We start from the raw sequence: 25,242 nt of genomic DNA on the forward strand, positions 1-25,242 counted from the left end.
CATTATTTTATTTAGTATAAACACACCCTATGTGGTAAGTAGACTAGCTATCTACAGCTCTTTTAGTTATTAAAAGAAGTTCTTCATATTTTTCCATGCTGTTTAACAGCATGTGTTTATCCTTCAGTAAATTAATTTGTAACACCTAGGCAGTCTAAATCACTAATTTTCAGTTGCTCTCAACATGGAAAACAGCTAATTTTTTTGGTTAGGTTAAAAAACTGGCAGCCCAGCTGTTCTATACCCTAGGATTATGAGAAGAGGGGCCCAGTTACAAATTTAAAGACCATTACGATAGGAGGTTCTGATGACAGAAACCTGAATAGTGGCTTAGAAGTACAGATTGGGAAAGGGCATGAAGGAAACTTCATAAACATGGTGGTTATAGATGTTTATATATGTAAAAATTCTTCAAAGTGTACAATTAAAATCATTCCACTTTATGCAGCTGACCTTGTATGTTATCCCTCATTAAAAATATAACAAGATAGCAAGAGCTTAATTTCATTCACATCTCATTTCCTGTACCTGTTGCTTTATGCATTAGACATTTTAAATTGTGACATATGACTTACTACATGAACACTTGCATGTCTACAGGGGTACTGGAGTGTCAATGAAGTACCTTAGATAAAGAGACTGAATCTACCACATACAGGAGAGAGCAAGGGATGCCAGGGTTAAGAAATACTTCTAATAACTAAAATTCCTAGTCAATATACTAGTAGAGCTACTTTCAGTCTCAAGGGGATACAGGATGGCTTTTACAAACAAAGGGAGCTGGGCACTGGTGGCTCATGGCTTAATCCTAGCTACTCAGGAGGCTGAGATCTGAGGATCATGATTTGAAGCCAGCCCTGGGTGCAAGTTAGCCAGCAAAAACCTAGAAGTGGATCTGTGGTTCAAGTGACAGAGTGCCAGACCCCCAGACTCCCCCAAAAAACTAAATCCTAGTAAGACACACACATACAGAGGCAGTATATTTCACACAAAAAAAGCCATCTGGGCATCACTGCTTTTTCTGCAAGGTTAAGTATTTTCCCTTTAAAAACCATATTTTTGCCCAGTTTTGTATTCACACCTATGCCATTTTTACCTCCCTCTTAATAAACAGCTACCATTTATCCAGCATCATCTATGTCAGGGACTGTAGTAGGTATGGGAATCTGGGAAAAGTGAAGCAAACCCTTAATTGTAATCCAGTGAGTGAGAGAAGGGACCAAGGCTAGGAGAGAGAAGCCTGGTATTAAAGCCTATGTGTTGTCTGGTCAGGTGCCAGTGGCTCATGACAATAATCCTAGGGACTCAGAAGGCTGAGATCTGAGGATCATGATTTGAATGCAGCCTGGGCAGGAAAGTCTATGAGACTGTTAACTCCAATTTACAAAAAAAAGAAAGAAAAGAAAATTGGAATTGGAGCTGTGGCTCCAAGTGGTTCAGCACTAGTCTTGAGGAAAAAAAAAAAAAAAAAGCTCAGGGACAATGCCCAAGTCCTGAGTTCAAGCCCCAGGGCCAGCACCAAAACCAAACCAAAACAACAAGAAGAAAAAACAAAACAACAAAAACACATAAAGGCTAAGTGGTCTAGTTGTACAAGAGCAGAACCCGAATAGGTAACATGTATAGAGCCTGAGGGAAAACATTTTTAACTATAATAAGCTATACGGGAAATTGGTGTTTTAAATCTGAGCATATGGGAAAGATTTATTGGGAGAAAAAAGAAAAGGCTTTTACTTAGCAGTAAGAATGAAGTTTTTTTTTTTTTTGAAGCAGATTCAAAAGGACTAAGTATGAGGGTGAGGAAGATTTAAACATAATTTTGAGGCTCCTATTAAATATTTGGGGTCTTAGGGGATTAAATTCAGGGCCTCATATTTCTAGGTGACGGCTCTACTACATGAACCATACCACCAGTCCTTTTGCCTTTAGTTTATTTTTCAGATAGGGTTTCACATTTTACCTGGGCTAGCCTCAGACTACAATCCTCTTATCTTTGCTTCCCAAGTAATTGGGAATAACTGAAATTACAGGTGTGTACCACCATGCCCGGCTTGTTTTTGAGACAGGTGTCACTATATTTTACCCAGGCAGAAATTGAACTGTGGTCTATATCCACCTCATTTGACTGAAATGATTCATGTAATTTTATGGTTTGATTGGACATGAAATAAGTGAAATAACACATTGATTCTAGCTAGGAATAAGTTCAGTATTTTGAGTAGGTTCCAACTGTAAGATAGACTAGATATTCAGTACATTATCCAGCATCATAATTCCATCATAACTATTATTACCAAAATTCTAATTCCATTTTACCATTGGGATTATTTTGACTCCAAACAGTTTAGATGATCATTATAAATACTGTACTTTAATGTACAGGATTCTAATAAAAACCAAACATATTAAATAAAATGTAAAAATCACAAACATCTAGTAATTATAGCTATTCTTTCAAAAATAAAAGTTCTATTGGTACACCTGAAATGTTCAATAAATATTTACTGAGTGTTTAATATGAGGCAGACAATATTTCACAACTAGAGATTCAACAGTAAACAAAACACACAGGTTTTTTGCCCTTATGGAGCTTATATTCCAGTAAAAGAAACAAACAAATGCTTAGTAGGGTCAGATCATAATTAAGTGCAGTGAACCTACAGAAAGGAAGGTCAGGAAATGGTGATATTTAGTCAAGGTAGGCCTTGACCAGGTTAACAGTTGACTGAGACCTAAAGGATGACAGAGAATATATTGTGTATATATCTGGGGAAAGAACAAAGTACTAAGAACAAAGAGTCTAAGATAGACATGTACATGGTGTTTTGAAAAGGAACACTGAGGTCAGAGTGCTTTGAGTCAGTTTCATGAGGAAGGAAAAGGTAGTACATGAGGTAGGATAGGAAGTCTAGGTCTGCTAATTCTAAGGCATGACCTTTTCTCCAAGTGAGGTGGGGAATCACTTCGGAAGTTTTGTGTGATTGAGCTGAAAATAATTTTTTTGAAATAATTACTCCAGTTTTTTATGAACTGCTAGAGCACAGGATGTAAGGAATGTTTTTGAGGCTAATCCTGGAAAGTGAGGAGGTGGCTTGGGTTAACAGTGGATTTGCTGATGGACTGGATATAGGAAATATAAGAAATAATCAAGTATGACACCAAGGTTTTGGCCTGAGCAACTAGAAGCATGGCATTGCCATTTACTGAGTTGGGGAAGACTGAAGGAGAAGCAAGTTAGGGAAGGAAGATCAAAATTTATGTTTGGATAGGTTGATTATGAGCTTTAATTAGATTTCTTGATAAACATGTCAAATAGGCAGTTTTATGAGATCACTAGAAGTGAGGGAATACAAGAAGTCCATGGAAACTTCTTCTTCTTCATGAAAAATGACTGTAACACTAAAATTTTAAGCAACTTTAAAGGGTTAAATAGTATAAAACCTCTGATACCATGAAAGCTCATTTCAACTGCCTTCTGCCCAACTTAACATTTAAAGAATTTTTGATTTACATATAAATCTAAGAAATCCCTAGAGGCCTGAGGAAACCCCGTAGGGGTCGGCTTGGCCTAAGGGCCTCAAAAATAATAAATTTATTTTTCTCAATGGCACAGCCATTACAAGTTTATCTTAACTGACACTGCTTGAAAGCAAATGTGAGTTAACTCATTTAACTAGAAATACATTAATACATTATAAAAGAAGTATTTTTTTTTAATCAGGGAAAACTAGACCTTAACTTTACCATTCTCTTCAAAATCTGTCCTATGGAAATGGTAATTCTTAGAATTCACACCACACATGATTATCAGGTCAGATCTTTGAAAAGAAGAAATAAACAGTAAAATCCTTTTAAGTTATTCTTTTTTTTCAGTACTGGGGTTTGAATTCATCAAGGCCTTTTGTCTAACAGATAGGTGGTGTCACTTAAGCCACACTTCCAGTCTTTGCTTTTGTTATGTTTCAAATTGGGTCTCATTTTTGCCTAGCCCAGACTGGATTATGAATCTCCTACCTGTGCTTCCTCATGTTGTTGGGGATGGCAGGTGGGCACCATTGTGCCCAGAAGTCAGACTTCCCCTGTAGCTGCTAACAAGAGTGCATCACCACTGTACCTAACCATAGGATGAAACAGAGTCTTGTGAACTTCTTTTTGCCCAAACTGTCCTCAAACCATAATCCTCTAACCTTTGCTTACCAAGCAGGCTTCAGACACTGACCTGGCTTAAATGTCTATTTTGAAATATTCCATTTTCAATTTTGCATCTTAAATATCTAAAGTTTTATATTTCTCTGAAAAAAAATTCTGGAACTCTCAAAAATAAATAGAATTCCATATTGTATTTTTCAAATACAAAATACATATGTATATATCTATATCTCTATATATATGAATGCATGTATGTATGTATTATCAAAATGACTGAACATTTAAAAATTAAAATTCTGCAAGTTGCCAAGCACTGGTGGCTCACATCCATAATCCCAGCTGAGCAGGAACTGTGATCTGAGAACCAAGGCACAAACCAGCCTGGGCAGACAAATGAAAGACTCTTATCTCTAATCAACCAGCAAAAAGCTGGAACTAGAGTAATGGCTCAAGTGGTACAATGCCAGCTGTGAGCAAAAAAGGTGAGGGAGAGCGTGAGACCCTGAGTTCAAACCCCAGTACTGACAACCAAAAGAAACAAAAAACAAAAACAAAAAAATAACCAACAAATAAAAATAAACCCTGCAAATTATACTTAAAAAAAGTCATATGCAAAGGAGTCACTCAATTGCTCACTTTGCATAATACCAATACTTGAATACTGACTATTTTGAACAAAATTATGATTGTTTGGATTAGTATCAGTTGATGGTTCCGGTTCATTTATCAGATGGTTATCTGCACAACTGAAGTCAGATTGCTCAAATGCATTTGACTGTGAAACAAAACCAGTAGTATTGGAATTGGTGCTTGTGGACATATTGGAAGAAGACATCTGATGGAGCTGTCTCAAGTCTCTTGGGTCTAACATTGCGTTACATGAGGGGTTTTCAAGATGCATGCTCACAAGTCTTGGATGATCGGTTTCCCTCATTCGATCATTGCTGGTTGTCATAATATTCCCAGAACAATTAGAAAGCATGTTCGCATCAGAAATACTATATAAGTCAGCTGATGAAATGGATGATGCTTCCATTCTACCTATGTCATCAGCATTATTATAAATGCAGGCATTAGGAGCATGTAAATTATTAACAGGAGGCATGTCTGGAAATGGTGAGATACTCTGTGAAGAGGAAAATGTCCCTGTTGCTAAACTATTCAATGGATTTGTGTTGACTGGATGTGAGGTGAGTTGGGCTACTGATGACCAATTTGAAGAAGGCTGAGGTACCACTGAGGAAATGGTGGAAGCATGATGTGGTAATCTACTTGAGATAGACACAGGTGAGGAATAGTATGGTTCTGCTTGACTTGAATCACTTGAAGTCTTGATCACTTCTGGCAAAACTGCACATTGAGAAAATAAATTTGATTCTGTGGGAAGAAAATACATTTTACAAAGTTACAATGAATAAAACATTTCAAGCACTATTTCTAAGTTAAAAATCATAATACACGGGTAAAAGAAAAAGGAAACTGATGTAACATTTTGAATTTTTCCCCCCTAGAATTGGGGCTTGAACAGGGTCTCTTACTCTTAGCTTTTTCATTCATGACTTGGACCATATCTCCTGTTCTGGCCTTTTGCTGGTTACTTGGGAGGTAAGAGTCTCAAGGATTTTCTGAGGCTGGCTTTGGACCTTGATTCTCAGATCTCAGTTTCCTGAGTAGCTAGGATTATATGCATGAGCCATCAGTGCCAAGCTTGCATGAAAAAATTTTTTAAAGCTCAAACGAATATACAAGTTCCAAACTGAATTCTGTAATATATACATGTAAAATGATTTTCATAAGTCACTTTGGCATATGACATTTCCAGTTAAACATGAAAATTTAATTTCTGATTTATTTTTAGCAATATATTTTTGTTCTGAATATATTTTTAAAAAGACAAATATCAGAATTTTAATGAACAGAAATCAAACAGCCAAAATCATCTTAAAATCTTCATCTAGAAGATGGAATGATGGAGAAAACATTCAGAAGGACTGAAAAATATACTTTAAGAACATACCAAGAGGGCTGGGAAGGTGGCTCAGTGGTAGAGCGCTTGCCTTGCATGCATGAAGCCCTGGGTTCGATTCCTCAGCACCACATAAGCAAAAAAAAAAGCCGGAAGTGGCTCTGTGGCTCAAGTGGTAGAGCGCTAGCCTTGAGCTGAAGAGCTGAGGGACAGCGCCCAGGCCCAGAGTTCAGGCCCCACGACTGGACCCAAAAAAAAAAAAAAAAGAACATACCAAGATATAACTGTAAGGCATTACAAAATTTACAGTAAAAATTAATGGAAAAATTAATTCCATACTTATTAATGTATAATGCAACTACTGTATATAGTAAATGGAGAAAAAAGTGCTAATTTGAAGATACAAGAAGAAAGAAAGGATTTCCCACTAACCCTTTCTTGGATGAATTATCTAAGCCAGAGGTTGGCAAATTTTTGCTTTGTTCCAATGGCCTCTGTTGGAACTATTCAACAGTGTTGCAACAGTGTAAACATATGCATATATGCATGTGTGCATGCACACATGTGAGTGTGCACATGCATGCGCGCGCACACACACACACACACACACACACACACACACACACACACACACACACACACGATAGCTACAGCCAGACACACGCAGACACATGGTGACAGCTAGAGCCAGAATGGAATCAAGAAGTCACTGGCTGTGTTGATAAAATTGGTAACTAGCCAGATCTAAATTATATCTTCCATTGACACATTGAAAATAAAATTAGCACTGTATTAATAAAAGATAACTTTTAAGTACTGAAAATTGAAGCCCAGTACTCTATCATTTGAGTTACTCCTGAAGCCCTTTAAAGTGTCAATTCTTGAACAACAAATCCCCCAAACACAGTAAGTTTCTAACATAACCTTTAGAGGCCAAGTTCAATTCATTTAATATTGAAAGCATTAAAAAATTACGGGAGAGTAAAAAATATCAAAAAGTAGTACTTATTGCTAAAAAATGAAATTCTAATATATTGTATGAAGTAACTCTCTTTCTGATCATTGGGAATATCCTTCAGCGGATAAGGTACCTTTTTTGATGAATCTTCCTTCTCCTGTTGACCCTGGAGGAGTAGGTCTTGCTCTCTCTGGAAAATTAGCTGTTAAAATAAAGGTTTTCTATTATTAAATGTAATTTGAAAAATTACATTTAAAAATTACAGTTAAATTTTAAAAAATGGAGCAAAGTAAATAAAGCAAAATCTACTTAAATATGAATCAATCCAAAATATTCTTACCACAATCCTGCCACAGTTTCTGGAAAAGTAGAGTTGTTTTTTGTTTCTTTGATTTATTGCCATAAGTATCTGATTAAAAGGAAATCAGGAAAGCAGGTGAAAGGTCATGGGGATTATGCACTTCAAACAGACAGGCACTTTATTTGTACATAGAAAATGCTTTAATGCCCATCATATTGATTTAGTAAGTATTAGTAATATAGAATATATCCCACATCAGTAGTAAGCATTATTTTTCTCTTAATAAAAAGGTTTAAAAACCTGGCCCGGTTGCACATGTCAGAACCCCAACAATTGAGACATAAGAGGATCATAAATTCAAGACCAGCCTAGACTATATACCAAATACCCATTTCACAAAACAAAAAGTCTATAAAGTATTCATCTTGTTTTCTTGTGATATCTGTAGGTCAGTATCAATAAAGTCTGATTAAGAACCCCAAAATACTCTCTTGAGCAGCAAGTTTTCTATCTATAAAAAGGATACAAAAGGGCTGGGAAGGTGGCTCAGTAGTAGAGTGCTTGTCTTACATGCATGAGGCCCTGGGTTCAATTCCTCAGCACCACATACGCAGAAAAAGCTGGAAGTGGCACTGTGGGTCAAGTGGTAGAGCACAGCCTTGAGCTAAAGAGTTCAAGGACAGCGCCCAGGCCCAGAGTTCAGGCCCCATGACCGACAAAAAAAAAAGATATAAAAAAACAAAATTAGACTCCCCAAAATAAAACAGAAAATTTCATAAACATTTTTAGAAACTTTGATGTTTTTTTCAAATTGATGCAAAGAAGAAAAAAAGGGTGAAAACTTCCAAGAAAAAAATGGTTATGAACCAACCCAGATGCCCCTCAGTAGATGAATGGATCAAGAAAATGTGGTATATATACACAATGGAATTCTATGCCTCCATCAGAAAGAATGACATTTCCTCATTTGTTAGGAAATGGAAAGGCTTGGAAAAAATTATATTAAGTGAAGTAAGCCAGGCCCAAAGAAACATAGGTCCCATGGTTTCCCTTATTTGCAATATCTAGTATAGGTATGAGTCAAGCGGAAAAAGTCAGAGAATGTGATATTAGGAAAACGAACCCTCAAATATGTATTTTAATGTTTTTGTTTCTTTCATGCATGTGTTTCTAACGCATTTATAAGATTATTTCTTTGTTGCTTTGTATGTCCCTCCCCCACAGTGTAACCCCCGCTTTCACTATATTTGATGTCAGTATAACATGTGGAGGAGACAGCGACAAACAAGTCGTTTAAGGATTCAGGTGGACCTGTTGCAACAATGAGAAGTACAAAATGTCATGTCAAAACCAGCTTTACAATGTCGGTGTGTGGGGGGGGGTATGATTGGGTGGGGGGGAGGGGGGGCTGGGAAGGGAGGTGAAGGGTAAACAAAGGAGGAGGCTGCAATGCTTGGTAAGAAATGTATACATTATCCTGCCCATGTAATTGTAACCCCTCTGTACAGTATGTTCTCAAATAAAATAAAATAAAATAAAATAAAATAAAATGGTTATGAATACCCAAAACTGTACTCAAATGCATCTTACTTTAAGGAATATATAAATCATTACTACCAAAGTACTATACCTTTTTCATCTGGCAGATATCTAAAATCCATAGATTTGCTAACTTCCTGGTCAGAAGGTCTTCGCAGTTGCATTTTCACTGTGACTGGCTCTGATATAACTTTGCAATATGGAGGAGTCTTGAAAACAATGGCAACTTGACGATGTACATCAGCTTGTGAAAAGATACCTTTTGCTTCCCAATCATTCAACACAAAACGAACTTCTATATCATCTAGTGAATAAGAAGTCAAAGAAGTAGTAATGATAGAAGAATCAAAGAAAAACGTACATCTGAATCTAAAATACATTCTTTTTTTCTTTTTGGTCCAGTTGTGGAGCCTGAACTCTGGGCCTGAGCACTGTCCCTCAGCTCTTCAGCTCAAGGCTAGTGCCCTACCACTTGAGCCACAGTGCCACTTCCGGCTTTTATTCTTTTTGCTTATGTGGTGCTGAGGAATTGAACCCAGGGCCTCAGGCATGCAAGGCAAGCGCTCGACTACTGAGCCACCTTCCCAGCCCCTAAAATACATTCTTAATTCAATATAACAAACAAAATACATAATCACCTTTCTGAACTTTATCACAAAGTAGAAATATTTCATCTCCTCCTTTGACACTTCCACAGTTTTTGTTTACACGACAAATCCTTAATTCTGCAGTATTTGGGGCACCTATGTATAAAGAATTTTAAAAATTGGGTTGCTATGTTAGTAAGACATTTTTACTTCATTGTAAGTGATAGAATTTGAAGACAAATTATTAACAGAACAGATAAAAGTTTTAATGTGAAAATAAAGGACATGAAATACATTAAGCATTCATATCTATCCTACTTTTAGATAACTACTTTACCTAACTTGGTTTAGAACCTTGTGACTTCATTTGTAGATAGTAACATTTTTCTAAATAAATCTCCCTGTTTCAACATTATGATTCTTCTAATCTATATTATATATGGTCATCAGGAGCAGTCCTGGATTGTAGTTAGTGCCTGGTCTACCACCTCAGCTCTAATAAGGCTCTAATAGCTCAGTAAGGTTTTTGTTTGTTTTTTAAGATAAGACTATAATATAAGACTATAATATAAGAAAATGTACTTACGGTTGTCATAAATTGGGTTAGAGACAACAGGAGGAAGAGCTTTTGTCAAATTACCACATTCATCAGGAAGGAACACTTGAAAACACAGTCTCACCACTTTTAGGTCACAATCTTCAATGTCAAGCAGCTGTTGTTCAGGGACTGAATAGTACATTGGCGTTTTAGAATGCAGAATTGTCATACAGAGCTAAATCCTGCTAGGTCATACCTTTATCCACCATATCCAATAACCTGAGTAGCATTCAAATCTATACTAACAAAAATAGGATGGTACACAATCTCAGGAATGCCTTTTACTATTAGCAGGTACCCAGTAAACAGTTTTTGATAAATAATAGACACATTCAAAAAGGAACTATGAGCCTGTCACTAGTGGCTCATGCCTGGCTGTAATCCTAGCTACTCAGGAGACTGAGATCTGAGGATCATGATTCGAAGCCAGCCTGGGCAAGAAAGTCCATGAGACTCTTATTTCCAATAAACTACTCAGAAAAAGCCAGAAGTAGCACTGTGGTTCAAGTGGCAGAGAACTAGCTTTGAACACAAAGTGGCCCAGGGAACTGCCCAGGCCCTGAGTTCAAGCTGTGGGATTGCCTCCCCCCCACAAAAAAAAAGGAACTGAAGACAAATATTTATTTGGTCCTGTCTAAATCCAGTCTCCTAAATCTTGCAGGAATTACTACTATTCTCTCTTTCAACAGATTTCTAGAGGACAGTTAAATATTCCCAAGTTTTAAACATTCTTATCCATGTTTTCAATTATATGTGGAATCTAGACCTAAAATGTTGACGGCAATAATAACAATCTTGGTTACTCAGGAGACTGAGATCTGAGGATCATGGTTCAAAGCCAGACTGGACAGAAAAGGCTGTGAGATTCTTACCTCCAATTAACTACCAGAAAACCAGCAGTGGAGTGATGGCTCAGTGGTAGGGCACTAGCCTTGAGAGATAAAGCTCAAAGAGAGCATTCAGTCCAGGAGTTCAACACCCATGACCAACCAAAAAAAAGAACTTCTCAAAATGTGAAGATCCATGCTTCACTTGTAACAGAAATTAATTTAGTGGGTTTGATAAGGAAGGAGAGGAGAAAGGAACAAACGAATTAACAAATGGAAAAAAGTAGGTAACAGAAAAGAGTGGAGAGTATGCTAGTAAGACATGGTGAGCGCATGTCTACATATGGACTAGAGAAGTAAATCTATTTCTTACGGTGGGTCATTGGGAAAGTTAAGAAGCACTGATTTTAAGAGCAGATTCCCAGGTCCTACACCAAACCTGAAAATGTAACCTAGAATCTACATTTTAAACAAATACCATGGAACTCCTATACACATTTAAACTGAAAACCACTGCTGAAATTGATTTGGAGCCACTGAAGGACACTGATCAAAGTTCTGAACTGATCTTGTTAGTTAGGAAGGTTAATTTTTTATTTTTAATGCCTAAAAGGCTGTCAACATAACGATCTAAGTTAAAAAATGATGCAAAGCTGGATGCCAGTGGCTCACACCTGTCATCCTAGCTACTTAGGAGGCTGAGATCTGAGGATCACAGTTCAAAGCAGGAAAGGGCAGGAAAGTCTGTGAGACTCTTATCTCCAATGAAAACCACCAGAAAACCCGAAGTGGCGCTTGTGGCCCAAGTGGTTGAAGAGCTGAGGGACAGCACCCAGGCCCAGAGTTCAAACCCCACAATTGACGACAACAACAACAACAAAAATGAAGCAAGTTTATATTCTTACAATATCATTGAAAAGATTAGAGAGGATTGGACTGAGGGAGAACAAAAGATTTTCTAAAATAGTAAAGGTTTCATGAAGCAGTGGAAGAAAGTAAAGGACAGACAGATATTAGAGTTGTATATGTGACTAAATGTGAAGGCCATTTAGGTGTTTTTTTTCTTTAAAAACTATACGGCTATATTTTGAACAAGAGGGGCTTCACTGTGATAATTACAACTGCATATAATATATTATGATCTATGGGCTGGGAAGGTGGCTCAGTGGTAGAGTGCTTGCCTTGCATGCATGAGGCCCTGGGTTCGATTTCCCAGCACCACATAAGCAAAAAGCAAAAAGCCCGAAGTGGCGCTGTGGCTCAAGTGGTAGAGTGCTAGCCTTGAGCTGAAGAGCTGAGGGACAGCGCCCAGGGGCAGAGTTTAGGCCCCACGACCGGACCCAAAAAAAATAATATATATATATATGTGTGTGTATATATATATATATATATAAAATGATCTACTTTACTCCATTTTAATCTTACTTCCTCTCCTTTTCTACTCGTTTTTAACTATATAACCTACATAAAATTAAACTATATAAAATTTTTGTTTTTAAAATTTCTTTGAATTAAAAAAGTGTATTATTATTTTTTGAATGTGCTTGGTCAAAACCATGTGTAATAAATCTGAAAAAAAAAAGCAGGCTTACTGTATGTTAATATATGAACATACATGTATAACAGAAATTCTAGAAAAATATGTGTCAGGACTGGGAATGTGGCTTAGTGGTAGAGTGCTTGCTTAGCATACATGAAGCTCTGGGTTCGATTCCTCAGTACCATGTAAGCAGAAAAAGCCAGAAGTGGCACTGTGGCTCAAGTGGTAGAGTACTACTAGCTTTGAGCACAGAGAGGCTTAGGAACAGTGCCCAGGCCCTGAGTTTAAGCCCCACAACTGAAAAAAAAAAAAAAAAAAAACAGAAAGAAAGAAAGAAAAATATGTATCATACTTAACAGTGTATCTCTGGCAACTAAGATCAAACAAGGGTAATGGAATTTTGCTTTCAGCTCTATACTAAATTCTATGAAAGTAAAGACCTAGAGAAAAGCAATGCTCACTGATGGTTCATAAAAAGCAGTACTTGATTGTGAATGTATTATTTAAATTATCATCATGTCTCTTAAATTATTTTTTTTAATTTATATTTTGCCAGTCATAGGGCTTGAATTCAGGGCCTCAGTCCTGTCCCTGAACTTCTTTTGCTCAAGGCTAGCACTCTACCACTTGAGCCACAGTGTCACTTCTGACCTTTTCTGGTTATGTGGTACTGAGGAAACAAACCCAGGGTTTCATGTATGCTAGGCAAGCACACTACCATTAAGCCAAATTCCCAGCCTAAGTTATTTTTATATATCCAGGATAATTAAGAATCAAAATAAAGATGTCTTTAAAATGACAAACTTATAATCATTTAATTTTTTTTTTTTTTTTTGGGTCGGTCGTGGGGCTTGAACTCTAGGCTTGGGCGCTGTCCCTCAGCTCTTCAGCTCAAGGCGAGCGCTCTACCACTTGAGCCAGTGACAATTCTGGTTTTCTGAGTGGTTTATCCGAGATAAGAGTCTCATGGACTTTTCCTGCCTGGGCTGGCTTTGAACCAGGATCCTCAGATCTCAGCCTCCTGAGTAGCTAGGATTACAGGTGTGAGCCACCAGTGTCTGGCCTAATCATTTAATTTCTGACATGCCTAGTTTTCTTTTTTTGGGCTGGTGGTAGGGCTTGAATTCAAGGCTTCAAGCACTTGTTTGGCTTTTTTTTGTCTATTTTTCTTTCTTTTTATTTTATTTCTTATTTATCTTATTTTATTTTTCTATTTTATTTTGAACTCAGGGCCTGGGCGTTATCTCAGAGCCTCGTCAGCTCAAGGCTCACATTCTACCACTTGAGCTGCAGCGCCACTTCCAGCAATTTCTAAGTAGTTTACTGGAGATAAGAGGCTCATGGACTTTCTTGCCCAAGTTGGCTTCAAACCATGATTCTCAGAACTCAGCCTCCTGGGTAGTTAGGATTACAGGAGTGAGCCACTGGTGCCTGGCTTTTTCCTTCCTTCCTTCCTTCCTGGCTTCTTCCTTCCTTCCTTCCTTCTTTCCTTCCTTCCTTCCTTCGACATGCTATGTTGCCTATGTTGGTCTTGAACGCAAAATCCTCCAGACTCAAGTCTCCTAAATGGCTGCAATTTTAGGTATGTCCCACCATATCTGACTTCACATTCTTATTTAAGTACCTTCAGAAGGTATTAATGACTCCTATAAAGCCAGGTGTTGGTAGTTTGTGTCTATAATCCTACTACTCAAGATGCTGAGATTTGAGGACTGGGATTTGAAGCCAGCTGAAGAAGACAAATTTGAGACTTTTATATCTAATTAACTAGCAAAAAGCTGGGCGTGGAAGAATGGTTTAAGTTGTAGAGTGCCAGCCATGACCAAACAAGCTGAGATCACATGATCTTGAATTCAAGTACTAGTACCAGCACCAAAAAAAGAAGAGAGATGTTAGCATTTAACTCAGTAAATATTTGTTTACAACAATGTTAATATGTATCAGGAGCTACACAGAAATTATCCTAGAATAAATTCTTAATGTCATTCCCAATAAGATTTAATGATATATACATAATATATTATAATACTTATATATATTATATATTATATACATATACCATAGATATTATATATAACTATATACATGAATATACTATGAAAATAGTTTGTGTGGCTTCTAATTCTGTATATCGTGTTCCATATTTAGGAATAAGCTTTGCTGGTAAATATATCCTTGAATTACATGTATTCCAATACAACTGTGTATTCAGCAATAAGAAAGGGAAGTATATTCTGTTGGAAGAGTGGCAGAAGGAAAGTCATATTAAAGGAGAATCAGGAGGTGGGGCGCCCCTTTAATCCTAGCTACTCAGGAGGCTGAGATCCGAGGATCATGGGTCAAAGCCAGTCCGGGCAGGAAACTATGATACTTTTATCTCCAATAAATCACTAGAAATTCGGTGGCTCAAGTGGTAGAGCGCTTGCCTTGAGCTGAAAAGTGGAGGGATGGCGTCCAAGCCCAGAGTTCAAGCCCCATGACCAACAAAAAGCGAGAGAGAGAGAGAGAGAGAGAGAGAGAATCGAAGCTGGGTGCTGGTGACTCACACCTGTAATCTTACCTACTAAGGAGGATGAGATCTGAGGACTGTGGTTCAAAGCCAGCTAGGGCAAGAAAGTCTGTGAGACTCTTATCTCCAATTAGCCACCCAAAAACTAGAAGGGGAGCTGTGGCTCAAAGCGGTAAAGCACTAGCCTTAAGCAAAAAAGCTTAGACAGCACCCAGGCCAAGTTTAAGTCACAGAACCGACAAAAAAAAAAAAAAAAAAAGAGAGAGAGAACCAGAACATTTTGAGAAGGTTTTCTTAGAAAAAACAAGGACAGGTTTTAAATACAGTTAATTCAAAAAAAAAATTCAAAAAAAAATTCAAAAAAATAATTCAAAAAAAATAAATATAGTTAATTCCTCAGATACAGGTGTAAGTCAACAAGCAGAAAAGTGAACACAAAAAAATATAGGATCCTGGGGGCTTGGAAGGTGGCTCAGTGGTAGAGCACATGCCTTGCATGCCAGAGGCCCTGGGTTCGATTCCTCAGCACCATATAAGCAAAAAGAAAAAAGCCGGAAGTGGCGCTGTGGCTCAAGTGGTAGAGCGCTAGCCTTGAGCTGAAGAGCTGAGGGACCGCGCTCAGGCCCAGAGTTCAGGCCCCATGACCAGACCCAAAAATAAATAAATAAATAAAATATAGGATGATGATATAAATTACCCAGGAAGTTAAAGTATCTAAATAATAGAAATGATTGTCTCAAACATACCATTGAAAGGATTGATTCCTGCATTTATTCTTGAAATAATAACTTCTTTTACTTCTTTTTTCTTTACACATCGGATACCTAAATTTTGAAAACTAGAAGAGAAAAATAAAACTTTCAAAGTTGTATTATATGCAAACAGAATACTGTAGAAAACAAACACATATCTACCATTGAGAAGACATTAAAGCATAAATTGTATTTCTAATTCTGATGATAAAGATATGAGTCAAGAAGTAGTTATATTTCTAAGAGAATAACTAAAACAGTGTATCAGTACTATTTTTAATATATTTTATAATTACATCTTACCAACATGCTTAATTACCAAAGTAGATAGAGATGAATAGGCAACACCAAAAGGTAAAAATTTACCTCCTACAAATTCATGATCTGAATCACTAAAACCTGCATATTGATCATATAAGGCAAAAGGTATAAAATTATGCCCACAGATATGTTTTGCTGAGTCTGTAAGAATGTTGTCTACATTTAAAAAAGATTGTATACATTACCAAAATTTAAAAATCTAACAATTACTGGCTTTCTGACTTTTCTTGAACATTTTAGTGGTCTGGCAACAATAGGTGGGCATGGAAATAACTGGTTGGTGCTTAGACTTGTGTCTCCATTTCTTCATGACTTTCCAGCGTTCAAGGACCTGCTGCTCCTCCTGTACCTAATCTCTACCCCACACTCTAACCCCCTGGAGATCGGATTTGTGAGCCCTCACTTCACAGCTAATAGCTGCAGACTAAGTTTTATATCATATCATATCATATCATATCATATCATATCATATCATATCATATCATATCATACAAAGTTAAAATTATTAGGAAGTGATTTAATACTAACAATACTTAGCAAAATTTCAAAATGTCACTTATGGAAAACTTCTTAAGAGCTACAAATATTGCTGATTTGCATGTGTGTTGTAAAGCTGATGATGGGGGAACTCCCCACCACCACTCAGTCATACTTGTTCCCACATGGAAAAACCATGACATCACTGAAGGTGAGTAGGTGTGAATAAGGAAGCAAAACTCAATTATACTAACATTACTATTTGTTCAATCTTTACATGGCACTAGCAACTAAGACTGCTTTGTTTGCCTCATGCCATCCTCATGCAGCCTTGTGTTCATGCTCTGCACATTCACCATACTTATGATTGGTTAATACCAAAAGTGTTTTGGCCATTTCCTTCCTCTACTTCCAATAACTAAAAAGTAAATAACGAATTCTTAATTCTTACTTAAAATTTTGTAACTACCACTCTCTTACTTTTTCTCCTTTCAAAGATTCTTAATTCTGTTCTTTTTCTTTTTTTTTTGGGTCCAGTCATGGGGCCTGAACTCTGGGCCTGGGCGCTGTCCCTCAGCTCTTCAGCTCAAGGCTAGCGCTCTACCACTTGAGCCACAGCCCCACTTCCAGCTTCTTTCGTTTTTTGCTTATGTGGTGTTGAGGAATGGAACCCAGGGCCTCAGGCATGCAAGGCAAGCGCGCTACCACTGAGCCACCTTCCCAGCCCCCCCATTCTGTTATTTTTCTTTGATAAAAGTTTTAAAAGAATTCTTCATCCAGCCAGGTGCCTGTGCTCACGCCTGTGGCTCACGCCTGTAATCCTAGCTACTCAGAAGGCTGAGACCTGAGGATCGAGGTTCAAAGCCAGCTGGTGCAGGAAAGTCCATCAGACTCTTATCTCCAATAAAAACGACGAAAAAACTGGAAGTGGTGCTGTGGCTCAAGTGGTAGAGTGCTTGCCTTGACCTGAAATACTGAGGGACAGCGCCCAGGCCCAGAGTTCAAACCCCATGACCAACAACAACAACAAAAAAAGAATTCTTCATCCTAATACATTTATATACCACTTGATTTTGTTTCATTTGTATAATCAGAGAAAGAGGAGGAGAAGGAAAGAGAAACAGATTATTATGACTTGAGGAAACACAAAGATCATGAAAGTTATTTGATTTAATTCAGTCAGTCATCAGTTAGTCAATGTCATTCAACAAGTTTGGGGAGCTGGGAAGGTGGCTCAGTGGTAGAGTGCTTGCCTTGCATGCCTGAGGCCCTGGGTTCGATTCCTCAGCACCACATAAGAAAAAAGCCGGAAGTGGCGCTGTGGTTCAAGTGGTAGAGCGCTAGCCTTGAGCTGAAGAGCTGAGGGACAGCGCCCAGGCCCAGAGTTCAGGCCCCACGACCGGACCCAAAAAAAAAAAAAACAAGTTTGGGGTCTACTTACTATAGACTAAAAAAGTCTGGAAGGTAACAAGGAGAATAGATACACAGATACACAGACACAAAGACACACACATTTCCTCCCTTCATGGATATTACAGTTTGGTACAGGGTTAGCAAACTGTTATTCTGAAGGCCAAATCCAGCACAATGCCTGCTTGTATTGGAGCATAGCAATGCTTGTTTATTCACATATCATGCCAAAATAGCAGAGGGAAATGTACCAGAGACCAGAAGGCTCACAAAGCATTAAATATTTGCCATCTAGCCTTTTATAGCAAAGTCTGCTAACTCCAATCTGATGAATCAGAAAGCAATTAAATAATTACACACACACACACACACACACACACACACAAAAGACATGTAAAACATGAATCATGACAAGTTTTAAGAAGATACATACAAGAGCTTATGATAGGACAAAGTTGATCAATTCAGAGTGAGCAAACAGACTTCCTGAAGGAAGTGATACTTAATACAAACAGAACTAAATTAGGGGAAGAACTAAACCAGGCAAAAAGAACTAATCATGCAAAGACTCCTAACAAGAGCACTATGAGCAGAAGAATCTAAAGCAGGCTTTCATGATTGGAATATAGAGATTAGGGGAAGCACAAGACAACAGAAGGCTAGAAATACATGTGCGTTATGTGGGCCTTGTAGGCAGGCCATGGAAGGAAAGCTGACTTTTAATCCAAGAGCAATTCTAGTTTATTTTAAAAGATCGCTATGATTGTACTATAGTCTAAACTTGAATGGAAATTTAGCAATGAAATCCTCCCTATAAAACTAATATAAGCCATTTTTTATTATTTTATTTTATCTTATTTTTTGCCGGTCATGGAACCTGAATTCTGGGCCTTGGCACTGCCCCTTAGCTCTTTAGCTCAAGGCAAGTGCTCTACCACTTGAGCCACAGCGTCACTTCCAGCTTTTTCTGCTTATGTGGTGCTGAGGAATTAAACCCAGGGCCTCATGCATTCAAAGCAAGCACTCTACCACTGAGCCACTTTTCCGGCCCTATTTTTGTTTTATTTTTTGGGGGAAGGAGGGTTCGGTCGTGGGGCGTGAACTCTGGGCCTGGGCACTGTCCTTCAGCTCTTCAGCTCAAGGCTAGCGCACTCTACCACTTGAGCCACAGCGCCACTTCCGGCTTTTTTTTTTCTGCTTATGTGGTGCTGAGGAATCAGGGCCTCAAGCACGCAAGGCAAGCGCTCTATCACTGAACCACTTTCCCAGCCCATATTAGCAATTTTTTAAACAAAAGATTACTTTGGCTAATGTGAGGAAAACTAAGGGAAAAAAGTATAAGAGCAGATGCAAGTCCAGGAGGTAGAAGACTATTTAAAGGGTTCAAATTCAGACTGTTGAATTAGTGTTGTAATGATAAGATGTTACTAGGTAACAGAGAGAGATTAAAGTGTCACTTAAAAGGCTAGTGTATTCACACCTGGATAAGTGTGAGGGATGATGCTTATATTTGTGGCTTTATTGGAATATATTGTGACTAGACACTTTGGAAGACCAATTTTGAGAAGGAAGAGTTAATGTCATAGTACGAGGAGAATCTGGGATATATTTTGATGTGCTTTCAAGAATATTGAGAAAGCAATCAAAATAAAACTATTCCACACTGAAGCTACAGATTCTTGGGGAAAACTAAAGGTCTTTAGGCTGGAGCAAGAAAAGTCTTGAACACACATGTAGGAAAATAAAAAAGTGCTTGAAGAAAATGAGAACATATGAAGGAGTTTGTATTGATCATATCTGGGTCATTTGACAATCCATATAATGCTAATAATGAACTATAATACACTAAATAATTCTAAGTTGATAGTGATACTTTTTTATTTTGGCCAGTATGGGGATTTGGACTCAGGAATTCGTACTTTCTCAGCTTGCTTGCTAGGCTTGTGTTGTACCCCTGGAGTCATACCTCCAACTCAACTTTTTAATGATTTTGGAGATGAAGTCTTAAGAGACTTTTCTGCCCTGTCTGGCTTTGAACCACTATCCTCTGAATTGTAGTCTTCTGAATAGCTAGGATTACAGGTGCAATGACACCAGGCTGACAGATACTTCTTAAATGGGGAAGAGAAAGTTCTTTTTGTTGTTGTTGTTGTTTTTGGTCATGGGGCTTGAACTCTGGGCCTGTGTACTCGTCCCTGAGCTCTTCAGCTCAAGGCAAGCACTTTACCATTTGAGCCACAGTACCACTTCCAGTTTTCTGGTGGTTATTGGAGATAAGAGTCTCAGAGACATTTCTGCCATGCTGGCTTTGAACTGCGATCCTCAGATCTCAGCCTCCTGAGTAGTTATGATTACAGGCATGAGCCACCAGCACCTGGCCTAAGAGAAAGTTCTTAATAACAGTGTCAATATCACCAAGAATGGAAACAAAACTAATACCACATGTCTCCTGAAGTGATTCTTTGAAAACAGTAGAGCCATAATCTCTGTAGATTTCTGCCTAAAATATTTCATATAACATGGTATCACAAAAATGTTCATGCTAAATATAATGCTACACATAATGAGTAATCAATTTTAATGGAATCTTGGGATTGAGGTATAGGTGAGATAAACATAAAATCAATTATTAAGACAATAATTGAAGTAATCAAAAAATTTTACTGCTAGGAGCTGGTGGCTCATGACTATAATCCTAGCTACTCGGGATGCTGAGATCTGAGGATTGTGGTTTAAAGCCAGCCCTGGCAAGAAAGTCCTTGAGACTCTGATCTCCAATTAACCACCAGAAAACCAGAAGTGGGGCTGAGTGGTAGAGCACTTGCCTTGAGCTGAAGAGCTCAGGGACAGTGCCCGGGCCCAGAGTTCAAGCCCCACACCCAACAAAAACAACAAGAAAAAATTACTGTCTATATATATATATTTAAAATATAGCCAGAAAAGTAGAGAGTAAAACAAGTTTTTAGAAAGTTTTAGAAGTTTTTAGAAATCAAAAAAGAGTATGGCAAGACAAGAATGATCAAAAGTTTATATAGTAATATAGATAGGAAATATTTCTTGTCAAATATATATCACTAGATATTTTAGATTTCTGTTACTATTAATAAAAGGAATTTTTACTTTTTTCTTATAACATAATCGAGTTTGTCTCAAACTGAAGGACAATCTGCCCCAGCCTCCCAAATGCTCACTTTATAGGTAAATACCACCATGCTAGGCTTTAAAAAGTACATTTAAAATTGTTTTTCTTTTCAGTGTTTGTTTTGCTTCATTTTGTTTAACACAGGGTCTAACTCTTGCTCAGGCTGGCCTTAAACTCATAAGCTCAAGAGATCCTCTTATCTTAACCTCTTCAAGGAGCTGAGATTTAATAGATAGGCAATCCACCATCAGACTGGACTTAAAGTGTTTTTTATCTAAATTATTATTACTAATATAAAAGGAACGTTGTCAATCCTTTTCTGCTATAATTAAGATTTGTTTTCCCACAAGAGCAATACATGTTCATTGCATAAATAAGTTATAAAATAAATATAAAACAAAAATACAAAAATCTCACAATCCTATCCATCCAAAGACAATTACTATTAGTACCTTAGTATATTTACAACCATGTATAGGTTTATTTGCCAAAAAAAAAAAAAAAAGATTATTGCTAGGCACTGGCAGCTCGTACTTATGATCATAGCTACTCAGGAGGCTGATATCTGAGGATTGTGTTTCAAAGCCAGCCAGGGCAGGAAAGTCTGTGAGACAAAATCTTATCTCTAATTAATCACTAAAAAGCCAGAAGTGGAGCTGTGCTTGAAGTGCCAGACAGCCTTGAGCAAATAAAATTCAGGGATAGGCTGGGAAGGTGGCTCAGTGGTAGAGTGCTTGCCTTGCATGCATGAGGCCCTGGGTTTGATTCCTCAGTACCACATAAGCAAAATGAAAAAAGCTGGAAGTGGCGCTGTGGCTCAAGTGGTAGAGAGCTAGACTTGAGCTGAAGAGCTGAGGGATAGCGCCCAGGCCCAGAGTTCAGGCCCCATGACCGGACCCCAAAAAACAAACAAACAAAAAACTCAGGGATAGTGCTTAGACCCTGAGTTCAAGTCCCAGGACTGATACACACACACACACACACACACACACACACACACACACACACACACACACACACACACACACACACACACACACACACACACACACACACACACACACACACACACACACACACACACACACACACACACACACACACACGATTCTTTTTTACAATTATTTATTCTGCTAAAATGTAACTGACAGTTATGAATAGGAAACAGGGCATTATCTACCTATATATTCTTGAGTTGTCTAAGTCTGTGTACTTACAATAGTGGTCTGCGTTCTTGTCCAAATTCTGCTTCATAGTAGCCATCTCTACAATCTTTTCCAACTAAATCATGGGGATGAGGCTTGTATGGGTCATTCTTTGTTACTAATGTAATTCTAACTTTCCCTTTTCCATAGTAGTTCATGATCTGCAAGAGAGGGAATATATTATCCATAAATATATCTCATCAGAACTGATGATGTACAGTTAACACTAAATAAAGTTCAGCTGACAAGCAATTGTAGTTGAGATGAAACACTGCAGAGAATACCAGCAAGGAAAAACTTACCTTTCAACTGCTGGACACATTATTTTCTGCTCCTAATTTCAACTGGTCATATCATCTGACTCTGCTTAAATAAGCCTTTTAAAACAAGTAGAATTATAGCATATCTTTTTTTTTTTTTTTGGTCCGGTAGTGGAGCCTGAACTCTGGGCCTGGGTGCTGTCCCTCAGCTCTTCAGCTCAAGGCTAGCGCTCTACCACTTGAGCCACAGCACCACTTCCGGCTTTTTTCTTTTTGCTTATGTGGTGCTGAGGAATCGAACCCAGGGCCTCAAGCATGCAAGGCAAACGCTCTACCACTGAGCCACCTTCCCAGCCCCTATAGCATATCTTTTTTAATCAAAAAGCATGAGAAATATTTACTTTTTAGGTAACTAAGTGTCCTTGTTCTTATATGCATTGGCAGACCATACATATCAATATATATTTAAGCCACACTGAAAATAATACCACATAAATATAATTATTTTACTTAGTTGCAATATTTTGTTTCACAAAAAATTTGTTAATTGGGAAATATATCTATAGTATCATATAATAACCAACAAATGCTTAACAAGATGAAGTTTCACACAGACAATACATGTAGAACACTCATAGTAAAGTAAAAGAGTTTAGAATGGGAGAGACAGAAAGAAATTCTGCAAAGACAGGCAGGAAACATAAATACCAGCATACTACATGAAAGCTAAGTAATTAAGGAAGGTTTGTTTACTAGGTGGAAGACAGTAAATTACAATTTTGAATTTAAACAATAGTAACCAAGAAATATCTGTTGCTTTTCTGGATGAAAGAGTAGGTAACCACTTCAGATCTTAAGATAACAGACCTCAAGTTGTAAAGTGTTTATGACCTACTGGAAGTATATAAATCTTAGAAATATTTTTTAAATAAATAATTAAAAAAATTTTAACATTAAAAAATAAAATTTAGAAAGAAATAGAAAAGTTGAATCATAGAAAAGAGTTTAAAATGGCTCAAAGGCCTGAAAGAATAGAAATTCTAAGTTATTTTAAATACATGTTGTCCAATTTAACACTCAAATAAATTAGACAAACCAAATCCATACTGTTGCAAAAGATGTGATTTAAAAATACAAATTGGCTGGGCACTGGTGGCTCATGCCTATAATCTTAGCTACTCAGGAGGCGGAGATCTGAGGATTGTGGTTTGAAACCAGCCTGGGCAGAAAAGTCTGTGAGACTCTTATTGCTAATTAACCACCAAAAAATCAGAAGTGGCACTGTAGTTCAAAGTGGTACAGTGCTAGCCTTGAGTACAAAAGCTCAGGGACAGTGTCCAGGCTCTGACCAACAAAAACAAAAGAGTAAAAAATCCAAACTGGAAGCCAGATTCTAGTGGCTCTTGTCTGTAATCCTAGCTATTCTGGAGGTTTAAGATTTGGAGGATTCAGGTTCAAAACCAGCTTGGATAGAAAATTTCATGATACTCTGTCTTCAAAATGATCAGCAAGAAGCTGAACTGGAAGCATCGCTTAAGTTGTAGGGCACTAGCCAAAAGCAAACAAGCTAAATAAACACAAGACCCTGGGTTCAAGCTCTAACACTGGCAAAAAAAAAAAAGCCCTCCAAATCAACAAATGCTCCCTCCATTAAGCCTTTTGACTCGTATTTAAAAGATATTTAAAAAAAGCAAATGAGATGCAGCTTATGAAATAAAAAAACTTATTAATAGAAATACAGTATATTCATCAAATTTGTTTTCAATAAAAACTACTTCTCAAATGCAAAGAACATACTAATGTGAGGAATATACTTAAAAATGATATTCTAAATGATGTCAATAATCCAAAGTATCAAAAATAAGCAATAAACAGTAAGAAAAATGAAAGGAGAAAGTTCTCTTTTTCCATAGTTCCTAAGACAAAAAGACCACAGCCACAGGAAGAATAAGTTTTCAAATCCATTTTTTAACCTACACAATAATTTCTCTTACTTCCATATGTAAATGATTTTTTCTCTTTATAAAATTTGTGGTTATAAAAGGAATCACATCTAAAAGCTGCTATTGTATACTAAGTCATCCTACTTAGATTAATAGACAACATATAAGAGGGAGAATTCCATATTAAGAATGTCCATACACATCTATCTAATACAATCAATTTAAAAGAAAAAAGGGAATAAAAGGAAGATAAGATGGCAGAGGATAATGTGAAGAATCTGAGCCTTTAATTCACTTTCCAAAGCTAAATTAGGAACTACTAAAAGTGAGATAAATACAGTAGAGTCTCTTACCTGGATAGATGGGTATGTTTGGTTGTTGTCTGTACTGTGCTCCCCCGGAATGCTGCCTGCTGATCGTCCTTCACATTTGTATCTGAAACGCATTCCTCTCTGCCTGGGTTGTTCAATTATCTCTATATACGGGTTATAAACACCTGAAATTTTTTAAAGGGAGGGGATAATGAGATTAGATTTACAGTACAATGCACTTTAATAATTTTCTTTAACAGCACAGTAAAACAAAGGTTTTTCTCTCCCAACTTTAAATGCCACGGTTAAAGTTATCAAGACTGAAAAGGAAAGATGCGCCCCTCCAAGATTTAGCTTCTTTGTAGTGTTACAGGAGTCAGTCACTTGGTGGTAAAAGTGGAAGACTTCATTTAAAAACTAGATGGCATGGATGGGTCATACCTGACC

General features: G+C 37.4%; 1 protein-coding gene across 1 annotated transcript in view; it reads right to left on the reverse strand.

The window, feature by feature from the left end:
- Window positions 1–4,678: 4,678 nt before the first annotated feature.
- Rel (REL proto-oncogene, NF-kB subunit) overlaps window positions 4,679–25,242 on the reverse strand; it is a 28,163-nt gene continuing 7,599 nt past the window's right edge. The window contains exons 2-10 of the mRNA XM_042691232.1: window positions 24,838–24,980; window positions 22,294–22,442; window positions 15,721–15,812; window positions 10,087–10,227; window positions 9,552–9,656; window positions 9,005–9,217; window positions 7,414–7,482; window positions 7,207–7,275; window positions 4,679–5,526 (exon numbers count right to left, since the gene is read on the reverse strand). Coding sequence (XP_042547166.1) covers window positions 4,745–5,526; window positions 7,207–7,275; window positions 7,414–7,482; window positions 9,005–9,217; window positions 9,552–9,656; window positions 10,087–10,227; window positions 15,721–15,812; window positions 22,294–22,442; window positions 24,838–24,980 — 1,763 coding nt within the window. The 3' untranslated portion in view covers window positions 4,679–4,744. The remainder of the gene's footprint in view (window positions 5,527–7,206; window positions 7,276–7,413; window positions 7,483–9,004; window positions 9,218–9,551; window positions 9,657–10,086; window positions 10,228–15,720; window positions 15,813–22,293; window positions 22,443–24,837; window positions 24,981–25,242) is intronic.

Source organism: Dipodomys spectabilis, unplaced genomic scaffold, assembly GCF_019054845.1.
Source record: "Dipodomys spectabilis isolate Male_0828 unplaced genomic scaffold, ASM1905484v1 ptg000141l, whole genome shotgun sequence".
In the NCBI taxonomy this organism is placed as follows: domain Eukaryota; kingdom Metazoa; phylum Chordata; class Mammalia; order Rodentia; family Heteromyidae; genus Dipodomys; species Dipodomys spectabilis.